This window comes from Eurosta solidaginis, chromosome 1 (assembly GCF_040869045.1).
Source record: "Eurosta solidaginis isolate ZX-2024a chromosome 1, ASM4086904v1, whole genome shotgun sequence".
NCBI classification, from domain to species: domain Eukaryota; kingdom Metazoa; phylum Arthropoda; class Insecta; order Diptera; family Tephritidae; genus Eurosta; species Eurosta solidaginis.
This window is the reverse complement of record NC_090319.1, coordinates 246,559,189-246,578,183: the sequence shown is the minus strand read 5'-3', so window position 1 is coordinate 246,578,183 and position 18,995 is coordinate 246,559,189. Positions and strand designations below refer to the sequence as shown.

The 18,995-nt window shown below is 37.4% G+C and overlaps 1 protein-coding gene across 3 annotated transcripts in view; it reads right to left on the bottom strand.

Annotated features, from left to right (window-relative positions):
• Positions 1 to 10,812: 10,812 nt before the first annotated feature.
• The window catches only part of pb (proboscipedia), a 548,713-nt gene continuing 540,530 nt past the window's right edge, over positions 10,813 to 18,995 (bottom strand). For all 3 annotated transcript variants that reach the window (XM_067760267.1, XM_067760268.1, XM_067760269.1), the window contains 3 exons: positions 12,628 to 12,759; positions 12,383 to 12,552; positions 10,813 to 12,309 (listed from right to left, as the gene is read on the bottom strand). In XM_067760267.1, coding sequence (XP_067616368.1) covers positions 10,813 to 12,309; positions 12,383 to 12,552; positions 12,628 to 12,759 — 1,799 coding nt within the window. The remainder of the gene's footprint in view (positions 12,310 to 12,382; positions 12,553 to 12,627; positions 12,760 to 18,995) is intronic.

Here is an 18,995-nt window from a genome sequence, read left to right as displayed (position 1 = left end):
TCGTTTTAGAGGTATGGTTCCTTCGGCAAAGTTTCTTATTTTGATCCCTAGAATACGATTTTCACAGAGCAATGAGCGATTTTTAGATCGACCCGCCCTAATGTATATGTAGCAAGCATGCGTATTTATGTATTCACATATTTACGTATTTATATGGCGGCCGCCGTGGTGTGATGGTAGCGTGCTCCGCCTACCACACCGAAGAACCTGGGTGCACACCCCGGGCAAAGCAACATCAAAATTTTAGAAAAAAGCTTTTTCAATTAGAAGACAATTTTCTAAGCGGCGTCGCCCCTCGGCAATCACTCCGAGTGTATTTCTGCCATGAAATCCTCTCAGTGAAAACTCATATGCCTTTCAGATGTCTTTCGGAGTCGGCATAAAACAAGTAGGTCCCGTCCCGCCAATTTGTAAGAAAAATTAAAAAGGAGCACGACGCAAATTGGAAGAGACTTTCGGCCTAAAATCTCTTCGGAGGTTATCGCGCCTTACATTTATTTACATATTTATATGGCAATATAGGTACATTCATACAAAGCTGTCGCAACAACTTTTTTTGTTCATTTGACTACTAAAACGGTCAATTGCGGATCAACAAATTGTTCGCAGTTGATTCAACATCTTGTTGCGATGGATAAAAATTTACAGAAATTTCGGTTGAATTGACCCTATTTCGGGTGATTTTATAAATCTTTTTCTTTGAGTGTAATAAAATTGTTAGTAGTATTAATAGGAGGAATAAGAGGCAAACCATTTCCAACTGCCCTATACGGGCTGAACGGAATAATTCCTTAGTATTACTTTTTTGATTTTATGATAAATTTATTAAATATACCTGGATCTATTCGTGGGGCTGAAAAAGGAAAAGTATGATATGATATGTATGATCGATATTTAAATTCATGGTAGAATGTCAAAAACTGGACAAGAGAACGGACTCATTTGAAAATAGCAGTAACAAGTAAGGAAGGCTAAGTTCGGGTGTACCGAACATTACATACTACTCAGTTGAGAGCTATGGAGACAAAATAAGGAAAATCACCATGTAGGAAAATGAACCTAGGGTAACCCTGGAATGTGGTTGTATGACATGGTTATCAAATGGAAGGTATTAAAGAGTATTTTAAGAGAGAGTAGGCCATAGTTCTATGGATGGATGCCATTTAGGGATATCGCCATAAAGGTGGACCAGGGCTGACTCTAGAATTTGTTTGTACGATATGGGTATCAAATAAAAGGTGTTACTGAGCATTTTAAGAGGGAGCGGGCCTTAGGTCTATCAGTGGTATTTTAAAAGGGAATGGGCTTTAGTTCTATAGGTGAACGGCTTTTCGAGAAATCACCATAAAGCTGTACCAGGGGTGACTCTAGAATATGTTTGTACGATATGGGTATCAAATGAAAGGTGTTAATGAGTATTTTCAAAGGGAGTGAACCTTAGTTCCATAGATGGACGCCGTTTCGAGATATCGCCATAAAGGTGGACCAGGGGTGACTCTAGAATGTGTTTCTACGATATGGGAATCAAATGAAAGGTGTTACTGAGCATTTTAAGAGGGAGTGGGCATTAGGTCTATAGGTGGACGTCTTTTCGAGATGTCGCCATTAGGGTGGGACAGGGGTGACTCTAGAATGTTTGTATGATATGGGTATCAAACGAATGGTGTTACTGAGCATTTTAGGAGGGAGTGGGCATTAGGTCTATAGGTGGACGCTTTTTCGAGATATCGCCATTAGGGTGGGCCAGGGGTGAGTCTAGAATGTTTGTACGATATGAGTATTAAACGAAAGGTGTTACTGAGCATTTTAAGAGGGAGTGGGCATTAGGTCTATAGGTGGACGCCTTTTTGAGATATCGCCAATAGGGTGGGCCAGGGGTGACTCTAGAATGTTTGTACGATATGGGTAAATAACGAAAGGTGTTACTGATTATTTTAAGATGGAGTGGGCATTAGGTCTATAGGTGGACGTCTTTTCGAGATATCGCCATTAGGGTGGGCCAGGGGTGACTCTAGAATGTGTTTGTACGATATGTATATCAAATTAAATGTATTAATGAGGGTTTTAAAAGCGAGTGGCCCTTAGATATATATGTGAAGGCGTTTTCGCGATATCGACCAAAATGTGGACCAGGTGGTCCAGAAAATCATCTGTCGTGTGCTGCTAATTTATTTATATATGCAATACCACTAATTGCCACACAATTGCCAAGATTCCAAACGCTGTTGATTTCGCCTTGTAGAACTTTTTCATTTTCTTCTACTTAATATGGTAGGTGTCACACCTATTTTACAAAGGTTTTTTCCAAAGTTATATTTTGCGTCAATAAACCAATCCAATTACCATGTTTCATCCCTTTTTTCTTATTTGGTATAGAATTATGGCATTTTTTTCATTTTTCGTAATTTTTGATATCTATAAAGTGGGCGTGGTTATGGTCGGACTAAGTTTAGTAAATATATATCTGTTTTTGCACAAGTTATTGTGTTAACGGCCGAGCGGAAGGCCATATGGTGGACTGTGTATAAAAACTGGGCGTGGCTTCCACCGATTTCGCCCATTTTCTCATAAAATAGTTACCGTCATAGAGTCTATGCCCCTACCAGATTTAAGGATTGGTAAATTTTTGTTCGACTTATGGCATTAAAAATATTCTAGACAAACTAAATGAAAATGGGCGGAGCCACGCCCATTTTGAAATTTTCTTTTATTTTTGTATTTTGTTGCATCATATCATTACTGGAGTTGAATGTTGACTTAATTTACTTATATAAAGTAAAGATATTAAATTTTTTGTTAAAATTTGAATTTAAAAAATTTTTTTTTAAAAAGTGGGCGTGTTCTTCATCCAATTTTGCTAATTTTTATTTAACACATATATAGTAATAGTAGTAACGTTACTGCCAAATTTCATCATGATATCTTCAACGACTGCCAAATTACAGCTTGCAAAACTTTTAAATTACCTTCTTGTAAAAGTGGGCGGTGCCAGGCCCATTGTCCAAAATCTTACTAATTTTCTATTCTGCGTCATAACTTCAACCCATCTACCAAGTTTCATCGCTTTATCCGCCTTTGGCAATCAATCATCGCATTTTTTCGGTTTTTTGAAATTTTCGATATCGAAAAAATGGGCGTGGTTATATTCCGATATCGTTCATTTTAAATAGATGAGTGCCCAGGAATCTACATACCAAATTTCACCAAGATACCTCAAACTTTACTCAAGTTATCGTGTTGACGGACAGACGGACGGACGGACATGGCTCAATCAAATTTTTTTTCGGTACTGATGATTTTGATATATGGAAGTCTATATCTATCTCGATTCCTTTATACCTGTACAACCAACCGTTATCCAATCAAAGTTAATATACTCTGTGAGCTCTGCTCAACTGAGTATAAAAATATTAGAAATGCCATAACAAAATGTTTTACTCATTGAGTGTGTTAACTTTTTTGTTTCATTCCGTATGTTCGGTACATTCGGCTCTATTTCAATATTTATCGAATCGTGTTTATATTTGGAAGTGGCATAGTATCAAACGAACGTGTTCTGAGTATTTCAATTTAACGGTTTATCCGGAACGATTACATGAATACTTAAACGAAAAAAAGTTTTTCAAACTTTCAGAATAAATAGTAAATAATTCCTGTATAGCAAGACAAGTAAATTCTTCTGTCAAGGCCGGGAATATGAAGTTCTAAGACAATCAGCCTCTTTTGTTTCATTGCGACTGCTGAGTGAAGTATCCTACGCCAGCTGCCGGTTCGAAATCGCCGTATCTCAAAAAAAAATTTTAAAATTCCCTATATCAAGATGTTTTTGAAAAGGCCCCTGTATGTTGAAAAACGCCTTATCTTAGAATGTTTTTCATAAAGGCACTATCTAATGTCAAAATTAATTGAATTTATGCTCAGGTAGGCAGTTTTTGAAACAAATTTTGATATATAGTACTTTTCAATCAAATTCTGAAACTCGGCGTTATTCAAACAAATTCTGAAAAGAATGATCAACGCTATATATTTTTTTAACATCTTTATTTTTATCTTCTCAAAGTATTTAGGAGAAATGAATAATGGAAGTCAATTCGATTTAGGAGCAAGGTGGCTGCAATTGTCAAAAGTTTTGTCAGCCTAGCAAACCTCTTGTGATTGAATCATGATTTTTATGTAGAAGTAAATTTTAGTGGTTTTGGAACATTTACCAAAAAATTTAAAATACACCAATGGTTGGCAATTAGTTCTAAGGTTATGTGTGAACTGGCCGGTCCGTGAGGACAAATTGTCATCAAAGTCCCCCCGAAGTCCAAGGAAAATGGCATTTTCATCAGGGGCGGACCATAGGGAGATTGGTGTTAGAGGCGTAGGCTCCACATTACAATTGAAAAGATAGTTGGCGTCATGTGGGGACACATCGCATGCAGGATATACATTACGTATGTATGTCGGGGTTGATTCTGGACAAGTAAGAGTTTAACCTGTTACAGTATAGATAACGAAGTTGGGCCAGGGTGACTTGTGCCTCCCTTGGTAGTGGGTTTTCTTCTTCTGCAAGAGTGCGATATTGTGTATTGAAAACAGGGTTTACCGGACGCGTCCCGGCAAAGGCGTTTACCGATTCTGTATAGATTTGGCTTACGGCTGTGTTGGCAGGTCAGGGATCTCATAATAGTGTATATGGAAATGTTCCCTTAACCGTCCTGGAGGCGGAACTGGGTCAAGCAGTTGTTTGCTAGGGTGCTCTGGTTTGTTGGAGTTTAACAAAAACTGCCTGCTCAGCATTTCGTTGTGGCCTTACTATGTAGTTGATGGTCAGGGATCTTAAAGAGAGTACCAGTTCTGACTGCAGCATTTTGACAGGCCTGCAGCCTTTTCCAGTATGTGTTTTGAAGACCAGGGAATCAACCCGGTGACACGTAGCACATGAGCGGCCGGCCAATTGCTTTGTACGTGTTTAGCAACGTTTCTTTATTTTTTCCCAGGTTCTGCCGGCAAGCGACTTGAGGATTTTGTTGCGGCTTTCTACGGTGGCATGCGCCTTGAAGGTGGGAGTATTATCGAACGTTACCCCTAAGACAGTCGATAGCGTGACACCATCGACGTGAACGTTCAATATTTGCGTAATTTGTTCCTTCAACGTCGTAAACAGAGTTGCCGTAGATTTTTCAGGTGATAATGCCTGGTTGTTTGAGGCGAAGAAACTAGAAAGACCGGAGGGATAGCTGTTTATTTTAGAAACTAATTCATATATAGAAGGTCCCGTTGCCATAATCGTGCAGCCGTCGGCATAGGAAATGATTGTAACTCTTTCTGGTGGGGAAGGTAGCTTTCATATGTAGAAATTAAACAGAAGCGGGGATACGACACCACCCTCTTTTAAATTTTCTAGGACTTTGAGATTTCGTTCCTAAATTGAACCGACGCTTGCCGACCATATAATTTGCGGTCCATCTTTTTAGACTTGGAGTAGCGTGCCGTGGTTGATTTTTGACAGGTCAAGTGCCACGAGCACCGTCCTGCGATGGGGTTTTCCTTAATTAGTCCGTAATTTATGTGAGTGTTTATTGCGTTCAGCGCGGTGGTTGTGCTATGCATTTTACGGAAGCCTTGTTGGTGGCTGGCTAGGCGAAGATTTACCGGGAAATGAAGGAGCCAGACGGTATAAGATGTCTTTGTTACTGGCGAAAGGAGTGATATCGTGACAACACTGTGGGAGTTAGAAATGGGCGGATACGCTTTGAAGGGTATACGCTTTGTCGAGTCCGACTGTTGATGGTGTACCTGATGTAGATGGGTTGGTTCTTGTTTTTAGGAGCACGGTGCAACGAATGCGCCGGTCGGACGTTTGCCATTTCTGAGCCCGGAGCATCTATGAAGGTGGCATCGCCCAAGGCATACACTGCACTAGACCGATGTCGAGATCATAAATATTCTTAGCTGACAGACTAGGAGGTGTTGAATCCTTCTTACGGGAGTGCGTGTGTCGGAAAAGGAGGGGTGTGACGGGGCTAAAAGCTGATGCTCGGCATTTCTACTGTCCATGCTACGTAGATTGTTGTTATGGGTTGGAGCCGCCGCGTTAGCTGGAGGCGCCGTTTGGCGCGATCAACAGCGGACAGTTGATGTGGCCTGCTGGCAGCGTTGCTGCTAGAAGGTGGCTTAAAGGTGAACCGCGGGGCATCCATGGACGCGAACAGCAGAAATGTAGAAATTTCAAATTTCTTGCTGGCAGTTCTTGGGGTAAAGATATAGAAACGCTCACTACCACTTACAAAGCAATTGGCCACCCGATTGCATGCTACGCGTACCCGATATGGTCGCAAAGCCTAGAGACTGCATACTGGAAGACGCTACTGGCCTGCCAAAATACCGCCCTCAGAACCACCATCTACATAATTAGGCGAGAATACTCCCCATTAGGGAGAGAAATGAAATGCTAACCAAACAGTTCCTGTTGAATACCCAGAAATCAGAGCATCCCAACAGACATCTGATTGATGACCCTACACCGCCCAGGGGCTTAAGGAGTCATCATCGTAAGCATTATGAGGAAATACGGCACCTGAGAACACAGCCGTATGAAGCTAAAAAACACAAGCAGGTCCTCAGTCAACTCCACAAACAGGCGTCGGACCTCTATGCCAGAAATTGCCACGCACTCTCCCTAGGGAAACGCGAGTTGCTCTAGCTCAACTTCGATCTGGATACTGTAACAGGTTAAATTCTTACCTATCCAGAATCAACCTCGACATACAAAACATATGTCATGCTTGTAATGTGTCTCCACATGACTCCAACCATCTCTTTAACTGTATTGTGGAACCAACGCTTCTAACACCCCTCTCATTATGGTCCACCCCAGTTGAAACAGCAAGTTTCCTTGGACTCCCGTTAGAGGATATTGTTGACAATTTTTGATCGGTTGCACCTATTAGATGGGGCAAATCGCTGCTATAACAACAACAGAGGAAGAGCGTGGGGTTCTAACCGAAAATAATCTGAAGCGTGTAACCGTCTTTTACACGTGACACACTGGCAAGAGTATGACCGTCTGAGGCAGATCCTTTTCTGACACAGCCTGGGACAGGGGTTAGGTTTGATACCTTACCGGAGCAGCACGGTATGGAGCAGTCCAGTTGCAAGGAGCAGCTCCGAGAATGACAATTTGTGGGAGTGACGCAACAAATTAAATGGGGTTGTACTGAAATGACAGCCTTTGGTCGGGAAAAAAATTCCCAGTCGCTCCGGTAATTAGAGCCGTCAGCCGTTGTTGTTTTATCGGCCTATCAATTTATATTACAATATCCAGAATTTTGGGACCTCACTCAAAGAAGAATAGAAAATTTGGTCATCTTATTTATTTTCGTTATAACGAGAAATATTTGTAATAAATGTGAACATACTAATGGCCATTTTCAAGGTGCCGAGTTAACATACATTCCACAGTTAACTACCGATTTCTTATTTTCCCGTGGAGTCACCTACAGTTTAAACACCCAATACTGGCGATTTAAACTCTGGTTAGAAATCAAAGGTTATCTAGCGTGCATTGGGCGGTACAAATTTAGTTACATTAAAAAAATAAAATGCAACTCTGTAGTTAACTGGGGAGTGTAAGTTAACTCGCCACTAAGCGGTCAAAAAACCAAAACTAAATGAAATGTACCATAAAAGCTCACAGCCTCTATAGCTTTTCAGCTGTAATGTTCGGTTCTTCCGAATGTAGACCTTCTTCTTGTTTGTAATAAATGCAGCTGGAATTCAGCAATGTCAAAAATTTTAGCTTTGACCTTTGTAAGTAAAAACGGAACTGACTCTGCCGAAGGCCTCATAACTTTCATGAATGGACCTGAACAATAGTCTGATAAATTCTAAAAAATCCTATAATTTAAACAACCGGTAGTGTAATATATATTTTATATAGATAACAGATATTATTGGTTGGCTATCCCCAACAAAGTTTCATGAATCCTGCTATCAATATGGGATAGATTTGCTTTCCGTGAAGTTTAAAGTTTGCAGCTGTTAAAATGGGGAATAAATTACGAAACCCCTCATTGTTTCTAAATTTTTGGTGTTACTTTGCCCGGGACTTGAACCCAGGATCTGCGTTGTGGTAGGCGGAGCACGCTACTACCACACCACGGCGACCGCACAGTCGAGAACGACTTTAACAAAATTAAGTTTTCGGTGTGTTTCGGACTTTTTTATACGTGAATCTAACAGATGAAGACCGTTAGGAGCGCCGAAATGTGCTAAACTGTTTGAGTAATAAGCAGTAATAAAGTTATAATCCAAAATGTGCTTCAATCTATGGAGAGGGGGTTTTGGCCCCTTACTCCACATTCAGAGGGTATTCTAAGTATGTAGTTTTAGTAATCTATAGTAGACCTACAACTTGAGGTATGTCTGCAAAGAGAATATGTTCACTATCACCCAGTGTTATTAATATTAAACAAGTAAAGGTGTCTAAGTTCGGGTGTAACAGAACATTATATACTCAGAGTAAGCTTCAATTGTACATTTCATTTCAGATAAATTACTTTTCTACATAACACGTAGCACCGCCCGTTTAAAAGAAAAATGTCTCCCCATTTCCTCTTAAAATAAAACTTGATAAGTGAAATATCATTGATTCAAAACAATTTTTTGCTAAGTTATAGCTTATTATTCTAGTCTACGCCCCTTTTAAAAGTCTTTTATATAAAAGTGTGCGTGATCTTTAACCGACCCCGTCCATTTTTTCTAGAAATATTTCCTGCTATAGGGGAAATCTGTGTACCCAACTTTATTACGATCCGTTAATTTTTCTTCGAGTTATTGCTCCCGAAACATAGAAAATTGCTTAGGCATAAAAGGGGCGGTGCCACTCCAATTTTTTTAAATTTGGAGTTTTTCCTATCTATTGTTATAAATCCACTTGGGAAATGAAATAGCATTGATATAAAGCTCTTTTTTGCAAAGATATATCTTATTTTATTCGTCCACGACCCTTTTAAAAATATTTTATATAAAAGTGGGCATGGTCCTTAACCGATTTCGTTAATTTTTCTTCAAATAAATTCTTATAGTAAAGGCAACCTCTCTGCCGAATTTTGTTACGATAGGTTTAACATTTTTGATTTATGATTAATAATATTTGTAAAACTGATTTTATCACAAGTGGGCGGTGCCACGCCCATTTTCAAATTTCAACATTCTAGCTGTATTATTTACTAAATAATCAGGTTTTTTTTGTTTTCCAAAATGTTATATATATAAAAAGTGGGCGTGGTTATCATCTGATTTCGCTGATTTTCAATGCCAAATTATTCTGGGTACAGATAAGCTCGTGTACCAAATTTGGTGAAGATTTACTCAAGTTATCGTGTTAACGGACACACGGACGGACGGACATGGCTTAATCAAATTTTTTTCGATACTGATGATTTTGATATATGGAAGTCTATATCTAACTCGATTCCTTTATACCTGTATAACCAACCGTTATCTAATCAAAGTTAATATACTCTGTCTGCAAAGCACGCTGAGTTAAAAAAAAATACAAGGCGCGATAGCCTCCGAAGAGATTTTAGACCGAGATCATCTGCCAATTTGCGTCCTGCTCCTTTTTTAACTTTTCCCACAAATTGGCGTGACGGGACCTACATAAGTACTTGTTTTACGCCGGATCCGAACGGCATCTGAAAGGCAGATGAGTTTTCACTGAGAAGCTTTTTTTCATTTCATTTATTTTTCATTCATATTATTACGTAGCAGAAATCCGCTCAAGGTCTTTGAAAAACTTTCTCCTAACTGAAAAAACATTTCTCTAATTTTTTTATGTTGCTTTGCCCGGGATTTGAACCAAGGATCTTCGGCGTGGTAGGCGGAGTACGCTACCAACACACAACGGCGTCCCATATATACCTATTCAAGTTGGCTTCGTAATATTCTTACGTAGAACTGTCAAAGATATTAAAAATTTTAAATGAGTGGGCACGCATCTTCAAACAAAAATAGGCAACACATCGACGGCTAACTGGAACATCACTTATTCTCGGCTGTATGTTCGAAAACGGTTTATCTCAGCAAACTTTTGCAAAATGTCCAATATCAGAATTTGTTTGATTGAAAGCACATAATGTGTGAATATATTCCATCTGAATTCTTTGCTGTACATTTTGTCTTAGATAAATCAAACTTGATTTTTTCATGTTTTACCTGTATTAAAAGATAAGCCTGTCTTTCCAGTTTTTTCATATGTGGTGTTTTTTTTTGGCGAAATGACCCATAGGTAATTTAAAAAAATAATTGAGATAAAGTGTAAGATATCGAATTTTCGAATAGCCACCCGAGATTGGTGATAATCACCCGCCTAAGCACTGACCCAAAGCCCAAAGTCAGTACAAATACGATTTAGTTTTCTCAAAAATCACTACTTTTGACCCACAACAGTACATGTACCGACAAAATAAGTGAGTCTGGCAGCCTTTTTCATATAAAACCCAAATTGGAAACTAAACACACCTACTACATATTAGGGTCGCTCTCTGGTACAACTTCGCTTTGAATACTGTAATACGCGGTATTTTTTGCTATCTAACTTAATAAATGGCCTGGAAGTGGAAAAGCCCACAGCAAACTAATATCATACTTAAATTTTTCGCGCTGACCATAACGCTCATAACTAATTAGCTGTATTTTGCAATATTTTTGCCTTGTTTTGCGGGGGATGGATGAGTCACACTTTCTTTGCTATTTGTGTATTTCTACGTATTTAAATATGTATGCACCTATGAACAAATGTTTTTAACAGGCTTAGATAAACTAACTCAGTTGGTAATATTCAGGGGCAAAGTCATTTGCCAGATTACTTAAGAAGTTAAAGTCTGATGAACTGTTAGAATTTTCCATTCCAGTAAGAGTGCCAGGTGCTGTGGGGCCAGGACCACTATTGCTCGATATCGGATATGCTGGCGCAATGGCAGGAGAACCGCCATTCATTGAAAATCCATTCGGACCAATATTCCCATGTGAGCCTGGCGGTTGAGGAAGTTGATGTGGATGAGGATGATGGTGCCCGTGTGGATGATGTGGAGGCTGTTCCTGTGACTGTAGTTGTAACTGGCCATTCTCATAATAGGTACCAAAATTACCATAACTACCATCGCAATTTTCCATTTGTACACCCAGTGCACTTGCATTTGGCGGCAAATAACCATCTGCCCCCGTTGGCGTCGGTGTCGGCGTCGCAGCTAAAACAGAACCTCCAATTTTCATGTGCTGCGAAGCATCTCCAATATATTCAGCAGATACTCCGGCTATATGATGCTGATGTTGATGTTGAGGAGCATCGTGAGAAATTTGGTGAAAATCTTGATGAACGTGTTGCTGTTGCTGGAAGTTCAAATGTTCATAATAAGCTCCGTTGTGTGACTTCGCTTCATAATAATTGCCACCATTCACAGATGTCGCGTCAAATTCCACATGCATTTGTGGATGCCTATAACCACCACTGGGATTTTCTACCATATGGTGAGTATAATTAATATACGGACCGGCGACACCTGGTGGCGCTGGCTCGCCGACATGATTATAAAAACCACCAGGTGGTGCATGTGCTTGATGGTGAGATTGAGGGTGGTGGAAAGCGTTTGGTGGAATGGACTTGCTAGAATGAAACTCATGTTGGAGCTTAATGTTGTATAAGTCTGGTGTGAGTTTATTAATGAAATCCGCTTTTTGACTTTGATAATCGCGTTTAGATTGATTTGCCTGGTTTTGGTTGTGTGCTGTTTGTTGTAGCTTGTGATGTTGTTGCATTGCCAGCGAAAGTTGAGGGCCGTGGTGTGCTGAACTTGACCCATCAAATTCATTATCATATTTGCTGTAGTAATCGTGTGGCGCCACCTGCGGTGGCAGCTGAGACTGTGGTGGAAGCTGCGATGGCTGATGCTGTTGCGTGTGGTGAAGGTGTGCCCTTTGCTCTTGTTGAAGGTTGTGCTTTGGATAATAGCCCCCCTGAAAATATGCAGCTATTCCAGCACTACTACTGCCTTCGTTTATATTTAAAGCACTTTCGTTTTGATGATTTTGAAATCGCTTTCTTCTAGGGGCCATACCACTATTTGAAACACTGTTCGGATTTGTCGTCGTTTGACCGCTGTGTGATGAAGAGTCCGAGTTCCGTCGGTATACTCCGCCACCAGACAACATGGTGCTGGTATTGCTTACAATATTTCCCCTGCCATTAGACATACTTGGTGAGTCATATGAGAAAGGTGAAGCTTTGGTCGACGTGGAAACTGCTTCTTTCTTGATAACCTAATAAGTGCGGACAGAAATGTGATGACATAGAGAAATTTGATGATTGGCTGATAAAGTAGACAAAACTTACATGACTTTCATCTTTTTTCTTCACATTAATGGGATTCTCCTCAAGGTCGTCATCAAGACTAACGCTAGAAGCAACACTGGAATCGGCGCTGATTAAATTGGAAGCGGACACCGTTGAACTTCCTAGAAGATTCGATGAAATACCCGACTCCAGAGTAGAGTTAGGTGTCACTTTAAATAAAATATGAAAAGATTTACACATGAAAAACCTTGATTTTGATTATCTTATTCGCAATGAATACTTACAACTTCCTGCACTCGCATTATTGTTAGTTGCACTGGGTGTGTTATTGTTTTGCCCTCGCGAATTCGAAGTAGAATCTGGTATATCATCTGATGGCAGTTCACAGCCTTGACAAGATTTCTTCGAATTAGAATCTATTCAGATACAAAGAAAAGGAGAAAAAAATTTTAAATAAAAATCAAATCAGTTTGTATGTACGTAGATCTTCGCATTGTGAACAAAACAAATGTGATATCTTATCCGTAAACTGTCTGACAGGATGTTCAATATGGCGGCGCATACGGCTGATAGATACGGAGGATGAGACCACGATGGTATCTTCAAAAATCAGGTGATCGTGGTTTTTTGTTATTTTGATCAGGGACCCTTTTTCAACTGTTTTTTTCTTGGGTCAAAAAAGTCAGTGTCAACCTGTCCTTTGTAAAAATTGTAAAAATTTAGTACCAATCGATGGGTATTTTTATTTTTAATCCCAAAGAATATAGTTTGTTTGCAATCAGGTGTTTCGTTTTTATGTTATAAATAAAAAAGTGAAACGATCAAATATAATACCTATCTTCTATATCGACCTATCCTCATAGAAAGGTCGCAAATTAAAAGCTTTTTTAAAAAGGACGTATCTCAGACTATATTAGGGAAGTGTCGTTAAAAAGTCGTTAAAAGTCAAATCTCAGGAGGCCGCATGGGCGGATCCAAAGATGCATTTTGGGGGGAGAGTTAAGGAAAAAATCGATTTTTTCGGTAGCCATTACCGACTTGATCGCTGATAGTGCCTGGCTAAGAAATTCAACACACTACTTCTTCTGACCGCGACTAACACTCTTGTAGAAAATAAATATTATTTCAAAATTAAATATAATTCTGTGATAACTTAATATTTAACGGGATATTTCCGTAAACATTTTTATGATCAACTTCGAGGTTGACTTAAAAATCGACTTTGACTTTGAAAATCTTTGCGTCGACTTCAAAACGGGTTGAAGATGTCGTGATATTACTTATAACCTTTTTTCCTTTTCAAATAAGAAATGCCCTAGACAGGAATCACAAAATGGGGTGATTACCAAGCCAACTTTCTGTATAAAAGTTAAAAATGCACATATAGAACACATACAAATTCGAGATCTGTTGCATCTGCCGTTTTTTCCCATGTATTTGGCGATGAAAAAATTTACATACATCCATACTAATGTATATTGTTCATAAAAATATATTTACACAGCAATTTCAGATATTAATTAATGGAGTGAGGACAATCGACTTCGCTGCTTCCCGAAATCTTTTCATATGCAGCTCAAGGTTTAAACATTAAAAGATCTACATGGCTGTCACCCCATCATAAAATATGGCACACAGTAACGAAAGACGGAAGGTTTCAAGCCGGGGTAAAATTTCTGTCAGAACGAAAAGGGCGACCTGTTACCAATGTTCAGAGTGTGCTTAGATTCTAGAGGGAAATCTTCTATGTCCTCTTCAACGGAGGCAGCGTTGAAGCACCCAGCGAGGATGATAATGTTCCACCTGTTTTTTACAATAATTGCTTCTGGAGCATTCCACGGTTGTTACGGGACAAATCGTACGCATTTATTCATTTTTAGACCTTAACTAAAGAAAAACCAACTTTTTCAGACAAAGTACCCAGTGAAATAATATTTTGTGGTACATGTCCAAATAAAAAAAAGAAACCTACCCTTGAAATATTTATATAGATGTGTGAAAAGTTACAAAGAAAGCGTTCATTTGTACGGGACACGAGTCAGTCTGTTGAAACTTCAGGAAAACTATTACATAATATTAAAAAAAAACAAGTAAGAACGGGACTGTCTTCGGCTGTGCCGAAGACTTCATACCTTTCATGAATGGGGCTGAACAATAATCTTATCCCGTTCGTAATCTCCGAATAATCGGATGTATAAGATAAGAAATATATAGTGAACAGATCTGCATACCTTAACGATTTTTAAGATAAATATAAAATAAAAAACAGGTAGGTACTTTGTGTGAGGATGCAAAGTTTCTGATTTTTTGTGGTCTGCGTGTAAAAACTATGACTACGAATCACGTATTTCAACAATATATGACGTAAACGTAACTATTTGATGAAATTTGATGAATTTTGAAGCTTCTAGTCGTAAAAAAGGGGCAAAAATGAGAGTTTATATGAAGTATATAATATATATACCACCGATCTCTATGATTTTTTCAGACAACAATATATGCTACATACGTAAGCATTTTGTGAAATTTGAAGCTTCTAGCTGTTAAAACGGGGAAGAAATTGCGCAAAGTTTCTTATCTGAACAATCGGTTGTATGAGATATATACTATGTATACCACCGATCTCAATGATTTGTTCAGACATCAATATATGCTATACACCTAAGCATTTGGTGAAATTTGAAGCTTATAGCTGTTAAAATGGGGTAGAAATTGCGAAAAGTTTCTTATCTGAACAATCGGTTGTATGAGATATATACTATATATACAACCGATCTCTATGATTTTTTCAGACAACAATATATGCTATATTCGTAAGCAATCGGTGAAATTTGAAGCTTATAGCTGTTAAAATGGGGTAAAAATTGCGAAAAGTTTCTTATCTGAACAATCGGTTGTATGAGATATATACTATATATACAACCGATCTCTATGATTTTTTCAGACAACAATATATGCTATATAAGTAAATATTCGGTGAAATTTGAAGCTTCTAGCTGTTAAAATGGGGCTAAAATTTGCGAAAATATATATATATATACTATATATATATACTATATATACCACCATATATATACTATATATACCACCGATCTTTATGATTTTTTCAGACAACAATATATGCTATATACGTAAGCATAGGGTGAAATTTGAAGCGTCTAGCTGTTAAAAAGGGGCAGAAATTGCGCAAAGTTTCTTAACTGAACAATCGGTTGTATGAGATATATACTATATATACCATCGATCTCAATGATTTTTTCAGACAACAATATATGCTATACACGTAAGCATTTGGTGAAATTTGAAGCTTCTAGCTGTTAAAATGGGGAAGAAATTTCGCAAAGTTTCTTATCTGAACAATCGGTTGTATGGGATATATACTATATATACCACCGATCTCAATGATTTTTTCAGACAACAATATATGCTATACACGTAAGCATTTGCTGAAATTTGAAGCTTCTAGCTGTTAAAATGGGGAAGAAATTGCGCAAAGTTTCTTATCTGAACAATCGGTTGTATGGGATATATACTATATATACCACCGGTATCTATGATTTTCTCAGACAAAAATATATGCCATACACGTAAGCATTTAGTGAAATTTGAACATATCTAAACGATTTTTAAGATAAATATAAAATAAACAAGTAAGAACGGGACTGTCTTCGGCTGTGCCGAAGACTTCATACCTTTCATGAATGGGGCTGAACAATAATCTTATCCCGTTCGTAATCTCCGAATAATCGGATGTATAAGATAAGAAATATATAGTGAACAGATCTACATACCTTAACGATTTTTAAGATAAATATAAAATAAAAAACGGGTAGGTACTTTGTGTGAGGATGCAAAGTTTCAGGTTTTTTGTGGTCTGCGTGTAAAAACTATGACTACGAATCACGTATTTCAAAAATATATGACGAAAACGTAACTATTTGATGAAATTTGATGAATTTTGAAGATTCTAGCCGTAAAAAAGGGGTCAAAATGACAGTTTATATGAAGTATATAATATATATACGACCGATCTCTATGATTTTTTCAGACAACAATATACGCTATATACGTAAGCATTTTGTGAAATTTGAAGCTTCTAACTGTTAAAATGGGGCAGAAATTGCGCAAAGTTTCTTATCTGAACAATCGGTTGTATGAGATATATACTATATATACAACCGATCTCTATGATTTTTTCAGACAACAATGTATGCTATATACGTAAGCAGTTGGTGAAATTTGAAGCTTCTAGCTGTTAAAATGGGGCCGAAATCGTAAAAAAAATATATATATACTATATATATATACTATATATACCATCATATATATATTATATATATCACCGATCTCTATGATTTTTTGACACAACAATACATACTATATACGTAAGCAATCGGTGAAATTTGAAGCTTATAACTGTTAAAATGGGGAAGAAATTGCGCAAAGTTTCTTATCTGAACAATCGGTTGTATGGGATATATACTATATATACCACCGGTATCTATGATTTTCTCAGACAACAATATATGCTATACACGTAAGCATTTGGTGAAATTTGAACATATCTAAACGATTTTTAAGATAAATATAAAATAAAAAATAGGTAGGTAATCTGTGTGAGGATGCAAAGCTTCACGTTTTTTGTGGTCTGCATGTAAAAACTATGGCTACGAATCACGTATTTCAAAAATATATGACGTAAACGTAACTATTTGATGAAATTTGATGAATCTTGAAGCTTCTAGCCGTAAAAAAGGGGTCAATATGACAGTTTATATGAAGTATATAATATATATACCACCGATCTCTATGATTTTTTCAGACAACAATATATGCTATATACGAAAGCATTTTGTGAAATTTGAAGCTTCTAACTGTTAAAACGGGGCAGAAATTGCGCAAAGTTTCTTATCTGAACAATCGGTTGTATGAGATATATACTATGTATATCACCGATCTCAATGTTTTTTCAGACATCAATATATGCTATACACGTAAGCAGTTGGTGAAATTTGAAGCTTCTAGCTGTTAAAATGGGGTAGAAATTGCGAAAAGTTTCTTATCTGAACAATCGGTTGTATGAGATATATACTATATATAGAACCGATCTCTATGATTTTTTCAGAAAACAATATATGCTATATACGTAAGCAATCAGTGAAATTTGAAGCTTATAGCTGTTAAAATGGGGTAGAAATTGCGAAAAGTTTCCTATCTGAACAATCGGTTGTATGAGATATATACTATATATACAACCGAAATCTATGATTTTTTCAGACAACAATATATGCTATATTCGTAAGCAATCGGTGAAATTTGAAGCTTATAGCTGTTAAAATGGGGTAGAAATTGCGAAAAGTTTCTTATCTGAACAATCGGTTGTATGAGATATATACTATATATACAACCGAACTCTATGATTTTTTCAGACAACAATATATGCTATATAAGTAAATATTCGGTGAAATTTGAAGCTTCTAGCTGTTAAAATGGGGCTAAAATTTGCGAAAATATATATATATATACTATATATATATACTATATATACCACCATATATATACTATATATACCACCGATCTTTATGATTTTTTCAGACAACAATATATGCTATATACGTAAGCATTCGCTGAAATTTGAAGCCTCTAGCTCTTAAAATAGGGCAGTAATTACGAAAAGTTCCTTATCTGAACAATCGGTTGTGAGGGATATATACTATATATACGACCGATCTCATAAATTTTTTCAGGCAACAATATGTTCAATATACGAAAGTATATGGTGAAGTTTGAAGCTTCAATCTGTTAAATTGGGTAAGATATTACAAAAATCCTCTTTTTCTGAAAAATCGGTTGTATGGAGGATATATGCTATAGTGGTCCGATCCGGTCGGTTCCGACAAATGTCTAATCGGACACCCAAATACACCTGCTCACCAAATTTTATCACGATATCTCAAAAATTGAGGGACTAGTTTGCATACAAACAGACAGACGGACAGACGGACAGACGGACATGGCTAAAAAAACTCAGCTCTTCAACCTGATTATTTCGGTATACTTAATGGTGGGTCTATCTATTTTCCTTTAAGGACTTACAATTTTCGGTTTCGTGACGAAATTAATATACCATTTCATTTTCATGAAAGGTATAAAAATAGGTAGGTAATCTGTGTGAGGATGGAAAGCTTCACGTTTTTTGTGGTCTGCATGTAAAAACTATGGCTACGAATCACGTATTTCAAAAATATATGACGTAAACGTAACTATTTGATGAAATTTGATGAATCTTGAAGCTTCTAGCCGTAAAAAAGGGTTCAATATGACAGTTTATATGAAGTATATAATATATATACCACCGATCTCTATGATTTTTTCAGACAAAAATATATGCTATATACGAAAGCATTTTGTGAAAGTTGAAGCTTCTAACTGTTAAAACGGGGCAGAAATTGCGCAAAGTTTCTTATCTGAACAATCGGTTGTATGAGATATATACTATGTATATCACCGATCTCAATGATTTTTTCAGACATCAATATATGCTATACACGTAAGTAGTTGGTGAAATTTGAAGCTTCTAGCTGTTAAAATGGGGTAGAAATTGCGAAAAGTTTCTTATCTGAACAATCGGTTGTATGAGATATATACTATA